The sequence below is a fragment of the Topomyia yanbarensis genome, chromosome 3, assembly GCF_030247195.1.
Source record: "Topomyia yanbarensis strain Yona2022 chromosome 3, ASM3024719v1, whole genome shotgun sequence".
NCBI lineage: Eukaryota > Metazoa > Arthropoda > Insecta > Diptera > Culicidae > Topomyia > Topomyia yanbarensis.
In genome coordinates, this window is record NC_080672.1 from 63,761,232 (window position 1) to 63,781,303 (window position 20,072).

The following is a 20,072-nucleotide window of genomic DNA, read 5'->3' on the forward strand; positions in this document are numbered from 1 at the left end:
CCAATAGATCGTGCAACTAGCCACACAAGACTGTGGCCCCAAATGGTTACTTGGGATGAGTATACCCTTGCTCCCAGTAACCTTACACTCACATATAGTTTTCCTTTTAAAACTTTCAATATGAGAATTCCTCTTCGCGAGGAATGGCTGTCTGGCTGGATGGAACGACAACCTGAAGAATGCGTAGTTTGTTATACTGACGGTTCTTTGTTGGAGGGCCGAGCCGGTGCTGGTGTCTACTGTCATGAAATGAGATTAAACCAATCTCATTCGCTTGGTAGATACTGTACCGTATTCCCAGCAAAAATTTTTACGATTCTGTGTGGCGTACAATCAGCACTTCAACAGGGGATTCGTAAAAGCATCTATTTTTGCTCTGACAGTCAGGCTGCCCTGAAAGCACTTAATTCGGTAGATTCGAGATCGAAATTAGTAATCGCATGTTGAACTCAAATCGAAGAACTTAGCCTTTCAAATGCTATCTACCTTCTATGGGTACCTGGTCATTCCGGTATTACTAGAAATGAATGGGCGGACGAATTTGCTAGAGCTGGTGCTACGACTGACTTCATTGGTCCAGAACCAGTTCTACCACTGTTGATAAGTTGGATAAAGCACAAGATTCGCTCTTGGGCTGCATCCGAACATGCCAACCATTGACGTAGCTTACAAACTTGCGTTCAAACAAAGACTTTTCTGCAGGATGTGAGTCCGAAAATGTCAACGAATTTGTTGCATTTTTCCAAGCACAACTGCAGTATTGTAGTCAGGGCACTAACTGGACATTGCTAACTTAATTATCACATGGCTGCTATTCAGCGCGCTGAGTATTATTTATGTGATCTTTGTGAATCCGATTACGAAACATCATATCATTGGATATGCAACTACCCTGTAGTAATGCAATTAAGTTTCCGGATTTTTGATTCTCCATACATATAGATGAACCTATATACAGAGAGCTGAAACTGAAGGATATGCTATTGTTCCTAACCCAGTTTAGTAAAGAGCTATAGTTTTGGCCGTTTTTGAAAGACAATATCTCTTCGGGGGTTTTGTCGTTCAATTATCTCTGTATCCCCTCGGGGGTGCTGACACATCCGCTCACTGCTTAAATAAAAATTCCAAATCCTTCCCGGGGTTGGAAGTTTTATTCCTGCTATTGTAGAACCTGCAGATCGTTCAGCATCACTCCGGGGGTGCAGAATGCAATGATGAAAAGACGATTCTTGGCAACGCACAAATCTCCGATCAACAAGGAGAACGTGCCATTTGAGCCAGACGCTACTGATTCCTGATTCCTGAATCAGCAATTATTATCAATAGACTCACGGTAAGTCATGAGAGAGGAACTTGTATGTACAATATGGTCAATCAGCGTTTGACAGCCGATAGTATTGCTTGACACGTAAAAACACTCTTCAGTCTCAGGCGATGCACAATTTTATTTGTTGCTTGAGTGTCACATAATTTGGTTTTACCGGGCTGAGATGCGGATGCGTGACACAATTTATGTTTAAATTATTTATACTTTCAAAGTATCCGTGGCAATTTTATTTAATTCTCCTATACAAATACCCTAAGTTACATTTAACTTACACACATAGCATAGTGCCGAAAACGAATTAAAAATTATAAAACATCTTAGCTACCACAACGAACGCCAAACTGATCAACAGTTGAGCAACCGTACCGACACTGACATTGGAAGCTACCGCCCCCGAGGAACTCCACCTATGGGAACAATCTTCGTTCATTCGTCTGGCCGGTCCCATACAGCCCGCGTAACTCATCACGTAAGCAATGTAGTTCTGCTCGAACGTTCCCCGCACCAAACCGGATCCGGGACCGGCTGCGAACACTGCGACATCTTCACCGCCGTGAGTTTCGTCATCCAGCGGCAATGAGGACAGATGACGATAACTGATCGGTGATCGATCCATTGTTTCCACCGGAATCCATGTTCCGTGGCTCTTCGGTTCGGCTGGATCATCGCTTGCCCGATGATAGCGAAAGCCGGGTCCATTCGCGTAGGTTATGGTTTCGTACGGTAGTTTGTCCGGACGGTTACCGAGACCTGCAAACAAATAATATCCCTTAGTACAGTTGGTTATTCATTAAATTAAGTGAAACCTCACCCAAAATGTCATTGCCTCTGTCGGGATAACCGTTGAAGGTCATAGCATGGGAATGATCCGCCGTTACAATTATCAACGTATCCTCTAGATTAACCATGCCCAAAGCTCTCTCCACAGCTCTGTCTAGTTCGACAAGTTCCGCCAGCGCCAACCGAGGAATGTTCTGATGATGACCATGATCAATCCTACCACCTTCTACCATCAGCACGAACCCATTTGAGTGCTTCCGCTTCAGGACTCTAATCGCTTTCTCAGTCATATCAGACAAAGAAGGTTGCCCTCCGCCAGTCTTATCACGAAGCGTCTCGTAAGACATGTGCTCATCGGCGAACAATCCGAGCAGGTAATCGAGTTCATCAACCTCCGCATTCAGAAGTTGCGATGTGTTCCAGACGAAAGCCGCCGACGAACCATTTTTATCTTCTAACCACGTGTTTACCAAATTTCTACCATCCGTTCGGTTGCATGGTTTGTCCATCGAGCCGTTGATCTTTTGCTCCGTGACCGTGTCATCCCCAACACTAACTCCAAGTTCGCTTCTGCCTCCACCTAAAATCACATTCAGCTTATTTCCGGGTGCATTCTCCACCAGTTGCCGCGCTATATCTTTGGTCTTATTCTGCATACTATCCGGTATCTTTGCGTTACACTCCCAGTTCCGGCTAAAAGAGTGCGCATATGCCGCAGCCGGTGTCGCATGTGTCACTCTTGTCGTGGTTACAATTCCGGTACGCTTCCCAGCCGCTTGAGCCCAGTCCATAATGCTGGTTACACTGGCCGCCAGTTCGTTCGTTTCCGTCACCGTGTAATCCACTCCGATGACACCGGACTTGGTTTTGATACCGGTAAACAGAGCCGTTGCCGTTCCAGCCGAATCCGGCACCTGCCTGTCGGTGTTGTAGGTTTTCGAAAAACCCGTGTACGGAAAGTGATCAAAGCTTAACGATTCCTCCTCGCCGGACCGACCGGCCATCTGACCCTTGAGGATGCGACCGGTGGACAGGGTCGAAACGCCCATCCCGTCACCGACAAAAATGATGACGTTTTTTGCGGCTCCGATACCGTGACGGTGGGTATCGTATTGTAGGACTCGCTTCAGGTAGGCCTCGGCATGGTTTCGCCAGAAGTTGGCATCTGGAGGGGAGAGAGGGGACGAGACAATGGAAGTGCGTTAGTTTTTCTAGTAGATATAACTTATCATTTTACATTGTATGAAGTTTTTTTTGTGATTTCAAGTGCTATTGCAGGGGATTCCGCGAGGTAGTTAAATCGCTCGCAAATAAACAAAATCGTATTGTTTATTACCCAGCAGCGAGCACTTGAGTTCGACACGTGTTGTGAATTGAAATAGCCTGTTATTAACGATGTTCTAACCGCATAACTGAGAAGGCGCCAACGGGGATTTTAAGAGTTAAAATTCCACGCAAAACGCAAAATTGTAGTTTGACGAAAAACAGTAACTTTTGCATAGATATTAAACAAAGTTCAATGTCATAGAATAGTAGGATTCCGTTTTTGGCAATAATTTTATTTTTTTCAGTTGCCAAAACCGGAACCGTGCCAAAAATGGAACCTTATTTTTAAAGTTTGTATTTTCAATTTACGACTTCAAAAATATTTTAAGGGTTTTCAATCATATGTGAAATGGAATGAGATGAAAGAAAAAATAAGCAAATTCAGTTTAATTTATGATTTTATCATATTCAGACGTCGTACAGTTGGGCAAAATGCTACTTTCGACGCTCAAAACCTCTACCACTCTGGGTATATATCCTGGAGGATTAGTGTCTTTAGTAAAGTAGAAACTGACCTAGATCAGTTCTATCTTTTGATAGAAGTGTTTTATCAAAAAACTTTCTTCAGCAAAGTTGTTTGTTTTGATATTTTTAACACATATACTGAAGACATTTATACTTTATAACCTATGTAGATGGCGCTACATGATATTTAAAAAAATACTCGAGAAAATGAATTTTCACATTTTATTTATGAAAAATATATCTAGAAATAAATGTTTTACTCCTAAAACTTCGAAAATATACAATAATAAAAATACTTCAAAGAGTGTTATCATGTTATCATGACATTTAAAAGTTGTTTTCATCAAATGTTCCACAAATTTGTAATAACCCATGAAGCGGCAGCTGGCGGCAGCTGGAATTTCGTTTGTGACTAGTAGAGACCTTCCGGCAATCGCGCTAGTGCACTGAATGCACGCTGCTCTGAAAATCTTGCGATATCGTCTTAGGGCACCAGCGGCTGCTCGTTCCGTGGGCCATTGGCTCTACTTCCGGAGGGTTAACTTTATAACCACGAAGAGAGAAAATGGGGCAAGGTGTGGCTTTTTATTTTTTATATACATACTTTTATGTTAAGTGAAAATGATCAACGATAAATAGCCAGTTTTCGAATTCCGCAATCATTACACAATAGGCGCAGCAGCTGAAATTTTGCGTGTAGTTAGTTGAAACTCTAATTTTGGTAGGCGTTAACATATCACCGAATCTTGGAGTGAAAGGTATTTACATGTATCAAAGCAGATTGAGAAAAACATAAATCCTGAAGGTATTACTGAAAGATAAAAGTGAGAAAATCTGTTGTAAGAAAGTGCTTAAAATTTCAGCCGAAGTGAATTAATTCAATTTCAATAAGTTTACTTTATAAATTACTTGATAAATTCATTCTCAGTCCGAAATATTATATTTGAATTCAAAAACAAGAAAAAATTTGCATATATTTTAGTTCACTCAAAAATTTTCTACTGAACTAGGAACTATTTCACTTGAGTTATATATATTTTTTCTCATTTCATATGTCTGCAGAAAAAAGACAAACATCGCCCCACTTTTTTCTCTTCGTAGTTATAAAGTTAAATGTCTCTACTAGTACCAAACAATATTTCTGCTGCCGCCATCTGCCACTTTGTGGGTTATAAAAATTTTAGGGGGACATTTTATTTAACCGTTATGTGCCCAACAAAAAAAGCACCTTTAACAGGCCAATGAGGGTACCCACCAATTAAAATGCTCATAACTATGGCTTCCTTTAAGCGATTTGGACACTTTTAGATGTTTTGGATTCAGGAACTCGTCCACTTTTTGATTTTGTCAAATTGAACCGGATGAATAAATCTGGTTCTTGGTAATCCAGATTTTCAGGAATAATGTTCCAGTACTAGGATATGATTTGTAAATTTTAATAATGTCCTTGCAATATGAGTATCAAAACTCTTCAAATTGTCTCGGAAGTCTATTTTTATTGTTACAGGACCCTATGGCAGTTTGAAAAATGGAATTGGAATGGAATGGCCACTCACGGCCCCAAGGGAACCTGCTCCGGAATGTCCGTTGCTGGCCAAATCACCAAATGGTTCCAAAACCACAAGATAGACCTACTGATGCAATTCCAAGAATTTTGATACCCATATTGCTAGTATTCCATTGAAATTCAACATGCTTCCGAAAACCCGGATTCCTGGGAACCGAATAAAGTAACTCGATTCATTTTCACCAAGTCTAAAAGTTGATGAGTTTTCGACCCCAAATCACCAAAAAGTATCAAAATCGGTTGGAAATTACCTTAGTTATTGGTATTTCAGTTTTGTGGGTACCCGGATAACCACGTCGCACAGAGAAGTAACTGAGGTCGAATCCTGGCCAAAATAATTTTTTGCTGCTATTGCTGTTATTGTGCCTTAATATGCACAAAAAATAGACAATAATTAGTTATATGAACAAAAAATAGACAATAACTAACAATTTGGCATCTATCCACCTATCTGTCCAGAGGTCAATTTTCTATATCCTTTCGAATGCTAGTAATCTCGAGGATATCTTTGTGAATACATTTGTGTTTCTAGTTGCATAAACAAATGATCAGCGGAAAAGAAAGAGGGAAAGGGACGTCTGGGCACATATTCATAAAGATACATTTTTCCAAACATAGCATTTGGCCCTACAGCATTTCGGTGTACCCCAAATTAGTAAAAATTTCAAAATTTTCAAATCGCTTGGAATTTGTGGATCGGACAAGTCCGGAAAGGTTCTTATGTTTTTTGAATAGCTGGAATCGTGTTTATTAATACTGCTTCAGCGACTTTGCCGGATATAGCCGTTTAATATAACTTTTTTATCATACAAGTTTGGAACAAACTGTTTAAAAAACATATTTTTTTAAAGTTGGTGCAGTGCACAGCAACACTACTATTTTCAGTTAGTTTTAGGCTAAAGTTATACAAATAGTTTTGTTTGTTTGTAATAATATTGTCTTATTTAATACAGTTATCATCACTAGAAACTGATATTGCTGGATATATAATGAAAATGATTAAAAACCCCTTAAAATATCACCATTTTGCATCAATGCAAAAATTCTTTAACAATTTTCGACATATTCAAAATTTTGCCACGTTATACAGTAGGTTTCTAGGTATGTAAAAAAATATAACAAAACAAAAAATCGAATTTTTTTTTTATACAGTAGGCTTCTAGGTATGTAAAAAAATATAACAAAACAAAAAATTGAAAAAAAAATTTGGTTATTGTCCAGGAATTTGTTCTAGTTACTCCTCTGTGCGTCGGCCTATTACGTAGTAGAAATATTCAGGAGCCCTTCCTCACTTCTCCCCTGACTATATTCACAATATTATTAACCCAAAAGCTTGACTTAGTGGAGTTCTAAGATGTCACAAAGTTTCAATTTCCAGCTATGCATAAAATATGGGAATATCATTAATTGAAACCTGAAAAGGTACCCGGGTACCGCGTCGGGCACGACTAAATTTATGATGAAAATACCCTTTAAATGTAATAACATTTATCAGTCAGTTGTCCAAAAATGCTCATTTTCATCCAAGATACTTTTCCGAATACAAAAATCCTTCAGGATACGTACCCAGGGAGCTAGAGGATTTGAGCGTCGAAAGTAGCATTCTGCCCCACTGTGCGTCGTCCAGTAAAATTCTCACAATCTTCGCGCACTTCTCGAACGTGTAAAATATCATTTAATTCGAATCGCTTTTCTTCAGCCCACTTCAAAACTTCAAACTTCAAACAAACGAACATCAAAACTTAAACAATTCACTGAATGGTAGTGTTGATTTCGCTCCTGGGGCTGTTATGTCTTCTTTCTGAAAAGTAACTCACAAGTAGTTCAACTTGCCTGCGAGTAAGCCTAAAGCTCTTTACCAGATTGGATAAGAATCTTTAGTATGTCTCTGAGTTTCAGTCGTCCAAACATGGTTTCGTCTATATAAGGATGGCCGAAAACTCGAAATCGCAATTGCGCTACTGCTGGGCAGTTGCATATCAGATGCTATGAGGTTTCGTAGTCGGATTCACAAAGATCACATGAAAAAGACTCAGAGAGCTGAATAGTTGCCATGTGATAATTGAGTTTGCAGTGGCCGGTTAAAACCCTAGTCAGCATTCGAAGCTCCGAAAAATGTAGGAGATTTTTAGAAATCACTGGACACGGTTGTTCTAGAAACGCGTTTGTTTGGCGAAACGTTTGTAGATTTCTCCAATAATTGCGGTACTCGGACGAAGCCCAGGACCGTATTTTTTCACTTATCCAACTTGAATTGGACGGGTTGGCTCAGGACCAACGAAGTCAGCCCATTCATTTCCAGTAGCACCGGAATGTCATGGCACCCAGACAGAGTAGATAGTATAGACAATGCTTAGTTCTTCGATTTGGGTTCGGCACGCGATCACTAGCTTGGACCGCGATTTGTCTGAGCTGAGGGCCTTGATTGCAGTCTGACTATCGGAGCAGAAGTTTATAACTCTGCCGGAAAAACTCAGTTGAAGGGCCGATTGTACCCCGCACATAATCGGAAGATTTCTGTTTGAAATACAGTACAGTATCTACCTAGTGAGTGAGATTGTTCCAATCTCATTTCACCACAGTAGACACCAGTACTAGCACGTCCCTTAATAAGAGAACCGTCAGTGTAACAGACCACTTGCGTTTGTTGTTGTCTTTCCATAAAGCCAGACAACCACTCCTCTCGAGAGGGAATCTTCACATGGAATGTCCTGTAAGGAAAACTACAAGTGAGTGTAATATCGCTGGGAGCAAGAATATCTTCACCCCATGTAACCATTTGTGACCACAATCGTATATGACTGGTAGCAAGATCAACATGGTTACTATTCCAAAGCCCAGTAACCTGCAGTCTGTATGCACATGATAGTGCTTCTTGTTTGAGGTGTATGTATAATGGTTTGATATTTAGAAGTGCCTGACGTGTAAATCCAATAGATGTATTTAGGTTTGAGACCCCAAGGCTTTCCAAAAGTTCGTCTGCACTGCCCGAAGGCCATGCACGCTTTCTTGACTCTGAACTCAATGTGAGCAGACCAATTCAGTTTGGAATCCAATATAACTCCAACGTATTTGACTTGATCTGCACACAGTAGCTCAGAATCAATGAATTGCAAAGGACGAACCCCGGTTGTTATTCGCTTCTTCGTAAAAAAACCATTGAAGTTTTGCTTGGGTTAACTGATAATTTAACTTGTCGACACCGCTGTTCGTCAGCTCTTAAAGACTGTTGCATTAAGTCAAAGATTGTTCCGATGCAAAGTCCAGTAATTAGTATTTGGTAATCGTCAGCAAACCCGTAGGTTGGAAATCCTAGCTCATTGAGTTTCTTCAACAAGCCATCGGCTACCAAGTTCCATAACAAAGGTGACAGAACGCCACCCTGAGGACAGCCGCAAATACTCAACTTCCGTACCTCAGCCTGTCGCAGTGACGAGCAAAGAATGCGGTTACTAAGCATTGCGTTTATCCAACCCAAGATACATGCAGGTATCCCATGACCGCGCGTCGCTTCCAGAATCGACTGGAAGGACAAATTGTCAAAACCACCCTCAATATCTAGGAATACACCCAAGCTAGATTGCTTGAGCGAGAAGGCTTTCTCAATGTTGTAAACAACATCGTTGTAGAGTGATAGTGGATATTGCACACTGATATGCATGTTGCATTTTGTGCAGTAGATATTAGACTGGTCATAACAACCCTGTTTGAATAGCTACATCGCTATACAAATGTGAACTAGACTTGCGAACCAACGCTTGCGTGTGCTAGATGCAGTTATTGAAACAGGGTTGCTATGATTAATAATAAAATCCACTTGTTTTGAAGCCATGCTGCTTCTTTAGTTAATAACTTTTTTCAGCGAATTTTCACAAGCCTACAATGTTCCACGAATGTATTCAGTAGAAGGATACCTTTAGAAATATATAGTATAATTGAATTATTTTCAATGTTAACCGATTATTCATACTAATTTCCGTATAAACTTTGAAATTTTTGGAGGGTTCGCAGACACAACCGATCGGTAACAAAATTTGCACGATTACTAAGGACCATAAAAGGAATCAGTAGAGCCTGGTGGAGCTAAAAGTAAAAAATTGAACCAGTCTAGTGGATATTCAACTAAACTAACGTTCCTGATGTGATGATCGATTTTCCGTTCCAAAGCTTTCAGAAGAAAAGAACTTAAGCTGATAGGCCTAAAACTCTTAGCTTCTTCATAGCTTGAGCGTCCCCCTTTGGGAATAAATCTAACAGTTATTTCTCGCCATGCTTTCGGGACATACCCGGTAGCAAGACTGGAAAGCAAAATCTTTTTCAAGACATGTTTAAGAATATCAAATCCATTTTGCAGCAGCACGGGAAGTATTCCATCTTTTCCGGGTGATTTGTATGGAGTAAAGCTGTCAACTGCCCACTTGATCGATTCAGTGGAAACCAATGTGAACATTGTTGAGCTCCAGATCGATACAACCTGGAAAGTGTGTCTCGAAGAGACAATTAAGAACATCTTTTTCGTCCGTCACATAAACACCATCTCTGGTTTTTAAGGAGTTCATCTGAAAATCATTCGATTTCGAGAGAATTTTATTTACCCTGCTAGCCTCGTTCAGACAAGAGACATTGATGCATAGGTTTTGCCAGCCAGCCCGCTCTGCAGATCTAAGACATTTCTTATATGCACTACGAGCTGACCTGAAAGCCCCGGAATCATCACGCTGACGTCGATTCCAAGCTCTTCTCATATCCTTCTTCATTCTTTCAAGCTCAGCCCTCCACCACGGGGTTCCCATAGTCGTTTTAACAGTAAAAAGTGGACAAGCTTCTTCGTAGGATGCTAATATGAATGAGTTTGACGTATCCACGACGTCATCTAAGTCGTCTAGTTGACTAATTGTTGGAAAATATCCATGAAATTTAGTCGCCAAGTTTTCCAAAAAGAGGTCCCAGTTTGTAGATTTAGGATTACGATATGTTACCACATTGAAGGTGACATCGAAATGATCGAAGAATATATATTTATGATCGGATAGAGTCGGTTTCCCACATTCAGAATATGGAGATTTGTACTACTTATGTATTCCATCAGTTTAGAGTCTCTCAGATTGATGTCCGAGCTGCCCCAAATGGTGTGATGAACATTAGCATCATTACCGATAATGAGCGGAAGCCCATTTCTGCAACAATATGATACAACGCTTTTGAAATCATCAGAAGGAGATGACTCGTTATGACGTAGATATGCTGAGCAATATATTTTTTTTTTGTCTACGTTACCGACAGTCAGAGTAACTGTGACAACACAGATATCGCGAGTTGTGAACTCCGATAGTAGATTAGCGTCAATAGCCTTATTTGCAAGAATGCAAGCACGGGGCTTTTCATGTGGGTTAGTCATGCCTGTCTTGTTGGAAGCAATGCAGGCAGTGTTAAGTAACTTTTCAAAATAGAAGTTTCCTTTACGGAGATACGGTTCTTGGACCAATGCTGTGGAAGCTTTACCTTCCTGCATGAGTTGAGATAAATTCATAGTTGCTGTACGTTTATGCTGGAGATTGATATGTGCTATTCTAACCATTGTTGATTAGAGAACTGTACATTTCATTTCCAACATAAATTGCACAACAACTAAAGGACACCAAGCGAATTGGGATGTTAACGCGTATGGCGAGTCATATCAGATTTAAATGGGACACGATCATTTGATTCCCGCGATTTGCGAAGAAAATAATGGTCCACTGTGTCAGAGATTACACAGTAAAGGCAAAACCCAAAATGCTCCGTACCCGACTGGCATATTTTAGACCCTCCAGTCATCAAGTTCTCGGCACGGAACTACACCTTGACTTAGGGGCTCCTACTTGCAGTCGCCTCCTACGATATGGGAGCAGGAACCCAGTGGCTCAATTCTTGGCCGGATACCACACGGCCTCTGGGCAGGTTCGTCTGTTCACATCGAAATTTGAGAATCGAAACTCAGCAAAACTTCACCGAACTACCACCAGCCGAGCGTCTCAGCAAACCCCCACCCAAAAAAAAATCGGCAAAATTAAGCGGATCATCGGTGAAAAAACTCGGTGCGTAGAGTGAGCGTTCCGCTGCGTAATGCAGCATACTTGGGAGCTCGGCCAACTCTTCCCAATCTCCGTTCGCCATTGAGAATATTTTAAACCGGCTCAACAATTTTACCCATAGCATGGGTTGCATGACCCTATGGAATTGGGGTTCCCTGTTTGGTGGGTTTTTACCACCGGAACAGGTAGTCCGTAGTGTAATTCTTAGCCGGTTGAAACAACCACTACACGGCTTATCTAGGCTGTTCGGAGAAAGAAGCTGACATTGAAGGGCAACTTCCATAGATGGCCGAACAACCAACATTGGGATGGATTTCGATTTTCTCTACATGACACATTTCGTATTTAACGATCGGCTCACACTCTACCAGATTAAAAGCATCGACTCGGAATAGTGAAGGGATATTTCGGTCGGTGTTAAATTGAAATTTCCGGACGTCAAAAGCAAAATAGCGACTGCACAAAACATGAAAAGTCCTTCCCGTAGCGTACGGGAAGCAGGGCCGCAGAGAGAAAATCCGGTCCCAGGGGGTCCTCCATAAGGCCCCCCCACCACTGTAGATTCTTCGACCATCAAAGTGTTTAAGCTCCGCGCTTCATTAGAAGAAATAGTTCTCTGTTATGTATAGCGCATAGAAACATTATATACGGTGTTCCTAAAACCGTTATTAAGAAAAAATGACCATCAATTCGGCATACGGCATTAGAAAGATATAGTATCCTAGCACCTTCTCAGTGAATTTAAAAATGATCCATCGAGAGATATGGCGATTTGAAGTTTTATAACACGTTTCATAAGGCTACTAACAAAATCTCACAGGTTTGGTCTGATTTTTGTAAACAAAAAAATATTTGTCTACCCATCCCTTGCAAGTTTGAAAATATTTCATTGACGGAATCGAAAGTTATAACAATTTGAATGTGGTATGCGGTCATCGATGGGTTTTCTACCAGACTTCAAGCGCGAATCTATGTTTGTCTATTTAGATCGTTTATACGTGTCGCGGTTTTAAAAGGAAAACCTTGCAATTTAATTACATAAATATAATGTACGAAAGATGTTATTTATATGGTGCACTGAAAAAATATGAAAATAGGGTCGTCTACCTAAAGTTAAATAAAATGTGTAAATTAAAAAAAATGGATAAAAGTTGGAATGTTTACTTCAAAAGGTCATATCTCAATGGTTTGTTGACCGACTTTAATTATTTTTCATTATGAACAGGTATACGTTTCATCAATCAATTTTCATTGGGAGGATTGTAAAATAAAATTGCCTACTTATACAAAACTATCTGAAAAAAGGGACTGGGGAGTACACAAGCCCTCCCCCATCCTCTTTTTTTCCATTTTCTGACTACGTCTATGTTATTAAGCAATTCATTCTGAACATTTCATTCAAAGGTACCAACTCTCTGCGATGAATATATTCTCATTTATTTAAGTTTTAAATGTCGATGTCGGTGGTGCACTGGCTGTGTTGGAAAAAGTAATAAATTTCTGCATATGGATTGAACCATAGGTTTTAAAATCGTTGTAACTATTTTTTGAAAGCTCGTAGCTAGTTACCGTGCTCGACAAAGTTGTTAACCAAGGTTTGAACTATAGTTCTATAAAAGCTGGTTTTTCATATTGAGTGAAATAGCGATCATTATTAACGTAAATGCAAAATAATTGATTTTTCCATATAAAATCCCATAAAAACTTTGAACGCAATGCACAAATCCAGGAAGCAACCGACCGCTCCCAAATTTTGCACAGGCAAAGTTAAAGTTAAAGAACATGCACTTAAAAAGTGGAATAAATGTTCAAAAGCTTTTATTACGTTTAGTACGACATAATTCCGAAACCGTCATCTTTGATGGTTTACAAACTTCGAAAAAGTTTTCTCCTAGAAGTCAATATGGTGATTAGAATTATAAGAGACAATGTGTACTTAGGAACTACTGTTTAACTGGCTTTCCAAACCTCCAATAACTTATACCATAATTTGTTCAAGGAAAAAAAATAGACCAATAATAGGTGCCAGGTATATTATGAAAATGATATTTTTCTATTTCTATACATTTCGAAAGTGTTTGAGAGAGCTAATGATTGAGATCAAGAACACCCAGTGTTACAGGGATCAAAAATACCTGTTGTATGAACCGAATAAAATTTATTTTTTTGTATGTGTTGTGAAACTTTTTATTCGAAAAACGTGTTTTTCTAGACAAGAGCCCTTAAAAAGTAATCGAACTTGAAAATATTCATATACAATTAGTTCGACGATCTCATACAACCGTTTAAAAATTGTAAAAAGATCCTCGAGATGGATTTAAACACATATTTTCTAAACTATTATGCTCCAAACCAAATGTAATTCATTGGATTTGTTTTCTAAACATCGAAAACGACCAAATATTTCATTTTCTTTTTGTATTGTAATAGATTATGAGATATGGCCAGGGAATTTTCCCAAAGATCAGGTGTCCTCACTCTGCCCTACTGATATGATTTAAGAACTATGGAATCCCGACTACAAGATCAGTTTCAAGGTTCCATTCCCACAATTTTCCATACTTAAAATAACTGATCAGGCAATTATTATTGAAAAGTTAAAGTAGTCGGCATCTATAAGTTTTTTCTTCAATCCAGTTAATTTTGGTTTGGAGGGGATTTTAACCCCCAAACAGTTCCCCTCTCCCTCTTCCTCCCATTGGCTGCACCACTGCATGTGTGTTCAGTACCGTCTTTACGCATGGGCACACTGGGCCAGGGGCCCCGTAATTTTGGGGCCCCGAACTTAGGATGAATATAAAATCATTCTATGGGCTCAATCCCCAAAAAAAATAGTTGCACTCAATTGTTTAAAACACTTTAACGTGTGGATAGAAATGGATCGGTAGCAGTTCGGAATCGCACATTGTACTGTATTCCATGTGAACAAGACGTTTAAAAAGCGTTGGACAACCAAGCGGAGTGATGGTGACAGTAGGAAACGAAACATTGCACGACCAGCATGATATTGAACCAATTAAAAGTTTTGATTTATTTTGAGCAAAAACAATGAAACATTTTGTACAAGGCGTATATAAAGTTCGAATGGCACCGAGAAGGAGCCGGTGTTAGAATTTGCGCAAGGAAGCTGTACAGGAAGTGGAAGCGGAATATGTCGAAATTCGCTACAAAATTCTTGTTTGACAAGCGATCCGCAGATGTGGTAACTATTCAGTTGTTCATCACATCTGGGATTGTCAATGGGAAAATTTATAATGTTATTTTCATAAAATCCCAAGTGTGTACACAGATCACTCCCAATCAAAGTATGATTAATGAGGGAATTGGGGTAGAAAAAGTTTTTAAAGTTAAAAAAGTACTTGACATTTTTTTCCGAAGTAAAGTGGGTCTATTCAGTAAATTTTCTTTATAATTTGGCAACATTTGAATAAAATTTTTCAGAATTTTCATTGCAAATTATTCGAAATTGGGCGAGTTACAATGAATCTCCAGAGGCCCATCGGAAAAATTTGGTGTGCATATTTAAAAATCTACTATTATGCTTTCTATTTCGCCTGTTTTACGTAACTGGCAATGAAATGAATTTTGCTGCTCTTATCAATAAGTTCGATGGCGAATGACCTTCAAGATTAAAGCCAAATTAACAAACAATAAAAATAACATATTAGTTTCGAAAAATTTCATTGTTTGATTATGAAAATATTTTGAAACAAGCATAATGTAACTATTAATGTATTGTGCATCTGTACTTTCGAATGGTGAAAATGCTTATTGATATCATTCAAATTTATTTTCTGTCGGTCTCATTCCGTACTCAGTGTCTATCATCGACACCAGAGAGTCGACTACATATCTTACTCCATGGCTTGACACTTAACGACCTGCGCCATCTACCTACCAATTTATTGAATAGGTAGATTTATTGCTACTTAATGTGTACGTGTTTGCTAACTACATCTCCCCGATCAATTCACAATAAACGAAAGTACAGAGCTTGTAGTATATAACAAAAGTCGACCTTATCAGCAACTCGTACAGAAACGATATTTGAAAGAATCGTTAGTACTTTTACTACCGCAAAGGATGTTTACCGCGAATATAAATAAACTCGAAGGCGACTCGCGCGCTTAGATTCACCATAATATGTATTGATTTCAAAGACTGTAATATTCGGCCGTCTGTAAATGAAGTGCAATCAATAGATTGAAAGAAAAAATGTAGCTTTTCCGAAACAATGTAACTATTACAAGTTCCGCCGTCTTAGTTCTAAAATTCATATACGTTTCATGGGAGTATCATGTTTGGATCGTAAATAAAACATATATGTACAAGTTGATTTTTATTGGCATATTGCTACTTATTTTTCGTAAATTGCCATAGTGCAATATCTGACGGTTTTAATGGTATAGTCAAATGAAGCCTTGACATTGCTGTGGTTTGTGTCTAGCAAGACTCAACAAAGCTATCGAAAATACAACAGAAAAACGGTCAAAATTTTACATTCCATATTTTGACAGCTACGTGTCGATTGAAAAGTGTAATATGCCTGATGGTTTTCCAAAATAGCACGTGTTTGTCTAAACGTTAAATTAAATTTGATTTTTACATTGACATTGAATATCCTCGGTATTAAGAACACATTGAATATCCTCGGTATTAAGAACATTGAACATGACATTGAATATCTTCGGTATTTAGAACTTCAGGTATAACAAACTGCATGAAGTATTCCAGAAATAAGTAGAAGCGCTCTTAGTTTTAGGTTACACATAGTTATGAAGTATGTATCAAGAAGCAGTCTAGATAACGTTCTAGATTACACCGTCCGGAGAGAGCTCTTTGCTACCACCGATCGGAAATTCCAATAACTTTTGTGAATCTACTAAAATCATCTTGAGTCTTTCGACGGTCATTGGATATTTAGAACGACACCTAGTGATGGAAATCTGGCAACGTGTGTTTTATCCAAATATTTCGATTCCCACACTATTTTTTTAATGATTTCAACATAGTTGACTGATTTGACTCAAATTTGGAGAAGAAAATCTCAGGGTTGCATGGAGTAAAAATGGATCGTGATTCTGTGAGTCAGCAGTTAATACCTGTTCAATTATGGGGGCCCCTTAGCTCCGTAGTGCCCAGAGGCCCCGCGTAATCCTAAGACGTCCCTGTGTGTGTTGTCCCGCAAGGAAATAAATTCCGATCAAGCTGATGAAAATTAATGAACTCAAACTTGGTTTAGTTTAGCAAGCCAATGCAAAATATGTTATGCTATATTACTACTTAGGAGAGAAAAATTTTCGAACATAAATAGTTTTTACCAAAATTTTCCTGCACTGAGGAGAAATATGTCACTTTTCGGGAGATCAATCATTAAAATCACAACACCATCTGACGACGTCAGAGATCACAATTTAACGATTTAGGCGTAATCGGACTATGCGATTATGGCAAAAGACGGTACGGTTGAATGAAAGGTGTAACCCTGATCATTCAATTTCACACAATAAGTTTAGCTTACCTCGGTCGAAAACAGTTTGACTAAGTACATTGCTATTGCGTTGAAGTTAAATTGAGATTCTCATTACTGGCTACTACTTAATATAAGTACCGCGTACACTTGTTTCAAATCAACTAAAACATTCGATTAAGCAACCGTGCCTCGGGATGTCTTTGTTCTTGTTCGAAGTTCAATCAGCGGATAATGACAATTCGATCAACAAGGAGTCAACTATCCTAGCAATTATGTTCGAACTCATATTTAAATTTTAGATGACTAGAATTTATTAACAGAACATTTACGCATGACAGTTGGAGAAAAAAAAATAAGCATCTACTCGATACATCATCGTTCGTGGGAATAATTTCATAGTTCTCTGGTCATAAACTGTCCGTAGCATTGTGGCTTTTAGTGAGACAAATATTTTGCCCAAGTGTGTGATATCAGGGAAATCAAACCCAATTTGTTAAGGTGTCCACAAAAATATTTGACCCACCTGTTTCCCACTGCGACCGAATTAGTAACAAAAACATTTGCCAAATTAATTATCGCCTCGCGGTTTTTTTCCTCTCATACCTATTTGCATAGTTTAACAAGCGACAAAATTGGGAAAAGTAAAACAAAACAAACGCCCCGATCATCGCGCCTTCACTTACCATCGCTGTTGGGTGACTTAAATACTGCCCCGGTCGCCCGATGGATATCACAGATTAGTACGCACAAAACACCACTTAACACTAATCGCCAACTATTCTTCGCCTGCGAGGAATTCATACTTTCTATTGTATGTATATAGGTAGCGATCGTCAAACACTAAAAATAAAATCGAATCTCCAAAAACAGATCCTGCCTGATGGCACCTGCGCGCTTTGAGCTGCTCCCTAGCCTTTGCACGAGAGCGGTTGTTAGTGGGTCATCTCCGAAGAGCGCGATCAGCAGCACTTTCGCCCCGGTTTCGACTACTAACGGGATCGATGCAACTCTACAGAACTCGTCTGTCGTCCCAGTACTGGTCTACTGACCTTCACTGGAACGCGGTTGCTTAAATACTGAACAAAAGCAACGAACGATCCGGTATTCTGATGACCGCGCGCACCCTACCCTCGCTCTCTCCGGGCCGGCCAGCAACAATAACGACGACGACGGAACGTGATAGGTATAGGCACAGCAGCTCCACTGACAGTGTGTATCACTTACCGCTGTTGACAAGAGTGATTGCAATATTGGTATTAGTGAATGATGATGAGCCGTACTGATAACGTGATCAGCCGAATTCTTTTCCCCCGACGAAAGATGCGAGCAACATGTTTCCAAACATCTCCAATTGGTAGTATGTATAGTAAACATTCGCACGGTCTTGAACAGCTTTACGCTAACCTTGTCCGGGGGGCGGAATGTATAGTGATGGAGAAGGTAAGGAGGTAGCTCTGAATGCGAGTGATAACAATCGCACTTTCCCGCACACTGACGATGAAGTGGGCTTGAACACGCGGTACGACTACGGGCCCTTTTGCTTCGCATGCGGTAGACGCGCGCGCTTTCGGCTCAAAGTGGATCCGGGAATGGGGCATATCGGAAGGGGGAACTGAGGCATATATGTAACTCATATGCATATCAATAAAAATTAATGCTTCCACAATCGGTTGTCAGCTGCGGGTGTAATTACTCGTTTGTGCTGTTCAATCCGGTTTATGCACGCGCACTTGTGGTGGTAAGAAAGGTGAGTTATATGAAAAGTAGCATTAAGTTGTACTGTGGTGATCGCGTGGAAAATATGTCAAATACGATTTCAGAGAATGAGTTCGGGAATGAGTAATTTTCTTGAAGAGTTGCAAAATTCGCCGTAGCGATTCTAACAAGTCAGCCTTTTGTGTTACGTAGGTAGGTAGTCAATTACACCAATAGCTCGCTATCAACTAGATTTTGCCAGTCTGAACTATCGAAAACAACCCATGCGTCATTGTCTCTCGATGAAAGTAGCCTGAAACCGCACTCCTATTAACAGACTTTGTTTAGAAAAACAATTTAAAACTTATATCTTTTACTAATTAGAATCACATACCAAAATTTAAGAAAACATTTTTAACCGAACAATTGTTCCAGTATCTTCATGTACGTCTGTTCAATGCCATGGTTTGTCACTTTCTCTGTCTTTCCTTGAACGTTGCCTTCTTCACCACGGTGTCAACAGAAGAGCATAACCTTACTGTTATCGCTATGGTGTAGCATAGTCAGCAAACAGGGCGCAGCAAGAGGAGAGTGTTGGCCTATCTAAGCTCAACAGTTTTATTTACAAACAACCAACAAAATTTACCTAAATTATCAACGACAACAAATACGATTATGGAGGAACAAACAAAATTCGTATCAAAAACATGACCAAGAATGCTGAACAATGATAAGTTATGTTACATGTTGGGGGAAAAAGTCCAAACTTTCTTCCACGTCGAGGAGTGCCTCGGCGAACACGATATCTATTGATAAAACTATCTGACACTGGAAATTCAATAAGATTTGTAAAGATTAGACTTGTAGTTACTAGATGATCCAAAAATAAATCTTAAAACCTGTTTTAATCCACCTAGCGGTGCAATTGTGCCTTTCTCATTTCTCTAACCTATGGCACGGAGGCTTTTTATGTTCAACATAATTGTGGAAATGTCCATTACATTCTTAGTACACTTTGCATTTATACACAATGGCATGCCAGCCACGAACTTGATGAGCTACGTGTCGACGGTGAAACACTTGAAACAAAAAAATATCATACTCCATTAGCCTAATCAGCATTAGATCAATGTTATCTGCTTGCTAACTCATTTTGTCATGCGGGGATGGGTATGTGAGGAGGGCGAAAGTCCCATGAATGAACGACTCCCCAGCTTAAATTGGTATGCTTTGTAATATAGTGCTGGTTTAAAGATGATGGGGTTGAAAGGGAGGGGTATGAGGTGGTGGTCTGAGGGGTGATTTAAGGAGATTTTTAAAGGAGGGGAGTAAACAGTAGAGGGGGGGTGTAACCCCTCTCCGTAA

At 39.6% G+C, this 20,072-nt stretch overlaps 1 protein-coding gene across 1 annotated transcript; it reads right to left on the bottom strand.

Annotated features, from left to right (window-relative positions):
- Positions 1 to 1,437: 1,437 nt before the first annotated feature.
- On the bottom strand, positions 1,438 to 18,109 carry LOC131688612 (alkaline phosphatase 4-like). The gene is made up of 3 exons (XM_058972979.1): positions 17,696 to 18,109; positions 2,139 to 3,272; positions 1,438 to 2,077 (listed from the first exon to the last, which is right to left on the bottom strand). The coding sequence occupies exons 1-3, from the start codon at positions 17,811 to 17,813 to the stop codon at positions 1,626 to 1,628; spliced, it is 1,704 nt and encodes a 567-aa protein (XP_058828962.1). The 5' UTR covers positions 17,814 to 18,109; the 3' UTR covers positions 1,438 to 1,625.
- Positions 18,110 to 20,072: the final 1,963 nt, after the last annotated feature.

Coding starts and splice junctions, on each gene's coding strand:
- LOC131688612 (XM_058972979.1), bottom strand. CDS start 17,813: ATGAATTCCTCGCAGGCGAAGAATAGTTGGCGATTAGTGTTAAGTGGT. Junction 3,273..17,695: donor TAAGTCACCCAACAGCGATG/GTAAGTGAAGGC, acceptor TCTCCCCTCCAG/ATGCCAACTTCTGGCGAAAC. Junction 2,078..2,138: donor CAGAGGCAATGACATTTTGG/GTGAGGTTTCAC, acceptor ATTTGTTTGCAG/GTCTCGGTAACCGTCCGGAC.